The sequence below is a fragment of the Camelina sativa genome, chromosome 4 (assembly GCF_000633955.1).
Source record: "Camelina sativa cultivar DH55 chromosome 4, Cs, whole genome shotgun sequence".
Taxonomy (NCBI): Eukaryota; Viridiplantae; Streptophyta; class Magnoliopsida; order Brassicales; family Brassicaceae; genus Camelina; species Camelina sativa.
The window spans coordinates 10,939,945-10,941,250 of record NC_025688.1 but is presented as its reverse complement, the minus strand read 5'-3'; the positions used below and the strand labels follow the sequence as shown (position 1 = coordinate 10,941,250).

Below are 1,306 nucleotides of genomic sequence, written 5' to 3'. Positions count from 1 at the left end.
AATTATTACTAGGGCTTGGCTAATTACAAGGGAACTACAAAAGCTCATTCTTCGATATAAAGTCAAGAAGTCTTTACTGAAGAAATACCTCACCAAATACTGAGGGCAACTGATCCACCAAATTAGTAAATGACTTCAGAGCTTCTTGATCGTTATTTAGAAACGTTGTCCCAGCTGTGTCAAGTAAAAGTTTCAGCACATCACCTGTAAGTGAGCACAAGTGCAAAGATATTAGCTTCTTTTGATTCACAAGAACCATAAAAGTCTCTTTGGTGCATAAATGATACAGAAAAGGTCAAAGGCATAGTCCTCCAACTTATGTCAACATAAAATCATATCCCTGGATAAATTAGGACGCACTATCCAAGCTTAAACAGGTTAAAGATGGGTGAAACAGGACAATATGAACACTAACTAGAGAAGTTCATTCATTCTTTGCTAAGATTCAATAGAAAAAAAAGACTGAACCTTGTTTCTACTAGCAAGCTCTAACCAATAGATTATTTGAGAGAATATTTGAATTAGACTATATAGCGTAAGTAGTAACACCTGAAGCATTTCGAGCCATTTCATATACTGGAGAAGCTTCCACGACTGGCATCATCTGCTGGATGAGAGGACCAAGCTGCAGAGGAACAGAGGAAATCTAAGATACAAGCAATCATAGTCTCATTTGTTTGGTTCATCCATTTGTAAACTACAGGATCAGATTGGCTTTCATATTATTGAAAAATCAATTCAGTTCAAGAAGCATTAGATAGCAACAAAATTCGGAACATCAATCAATATTGTGAAGATAATAGCCCCAGCCCCAAGATCTGGCAAATAAGAACGTTTAGCTACTTTATTTGTATCCTGGGATCTCTTTCGGAGTCATATAGTGAAGGTTTAAATAGGAAAATGTAGGAGAACAATGACAATTAACTAATACACATTCTAAACCAAGCAACGCTTAAGAGACTAGTCATAAGCAATGGTGATATTACCTGCTCAAAATATGGAACTGCCTCTGTCGCTGATTTATTGTTGAATGAAATGATGGCATTAACCTTTCAGAAGAGATATAACATATTTGTCACACTTGCTTAGAATTAAGACAAATAAAAAGGTAACCAAACCTTTGATATCTTGGTGATCTAATCTTTGCTGATTTTACTGATATTGAAAATTTTAGCTCACAAGTAACCTAACCTTTGGTATCTTCTCAGCAAAATAACTTCCGGTCAAAACTTGTAACAGTGCACCATTACTGTATAAAAAGTTCACAGTAGTCAGCATTCAGGACATAGAAAATTCATAGGGTTGA

At 35.5% G+C, this 1,306-nt stretch overlaps 1 protein-coding gene across 1 annotated transcript in view; it reads right to left on the bottom strand.

Moving 5' to 3' along the window:
• The window catches only part of LOC104780235, a gene marked incomplete in the record, with an annotated part of 5,585 nt that overhangs the window by 2,169 nt on the left and 2,110 nt on the right, over nucleotides 1–1,306 (bottom strand). Inside the window, 3 exon segments of the mRNA XM_010504738.2 lie at nucleotides 89–204; nucleotides 550–625; nucleotides 987–1,049. Of these exon segments, the coding sequence (XP_010503040.1) occupies nucleotides 89–204; nucleotides 550–625; nucleotides 987–1,049 (255 nt within the window).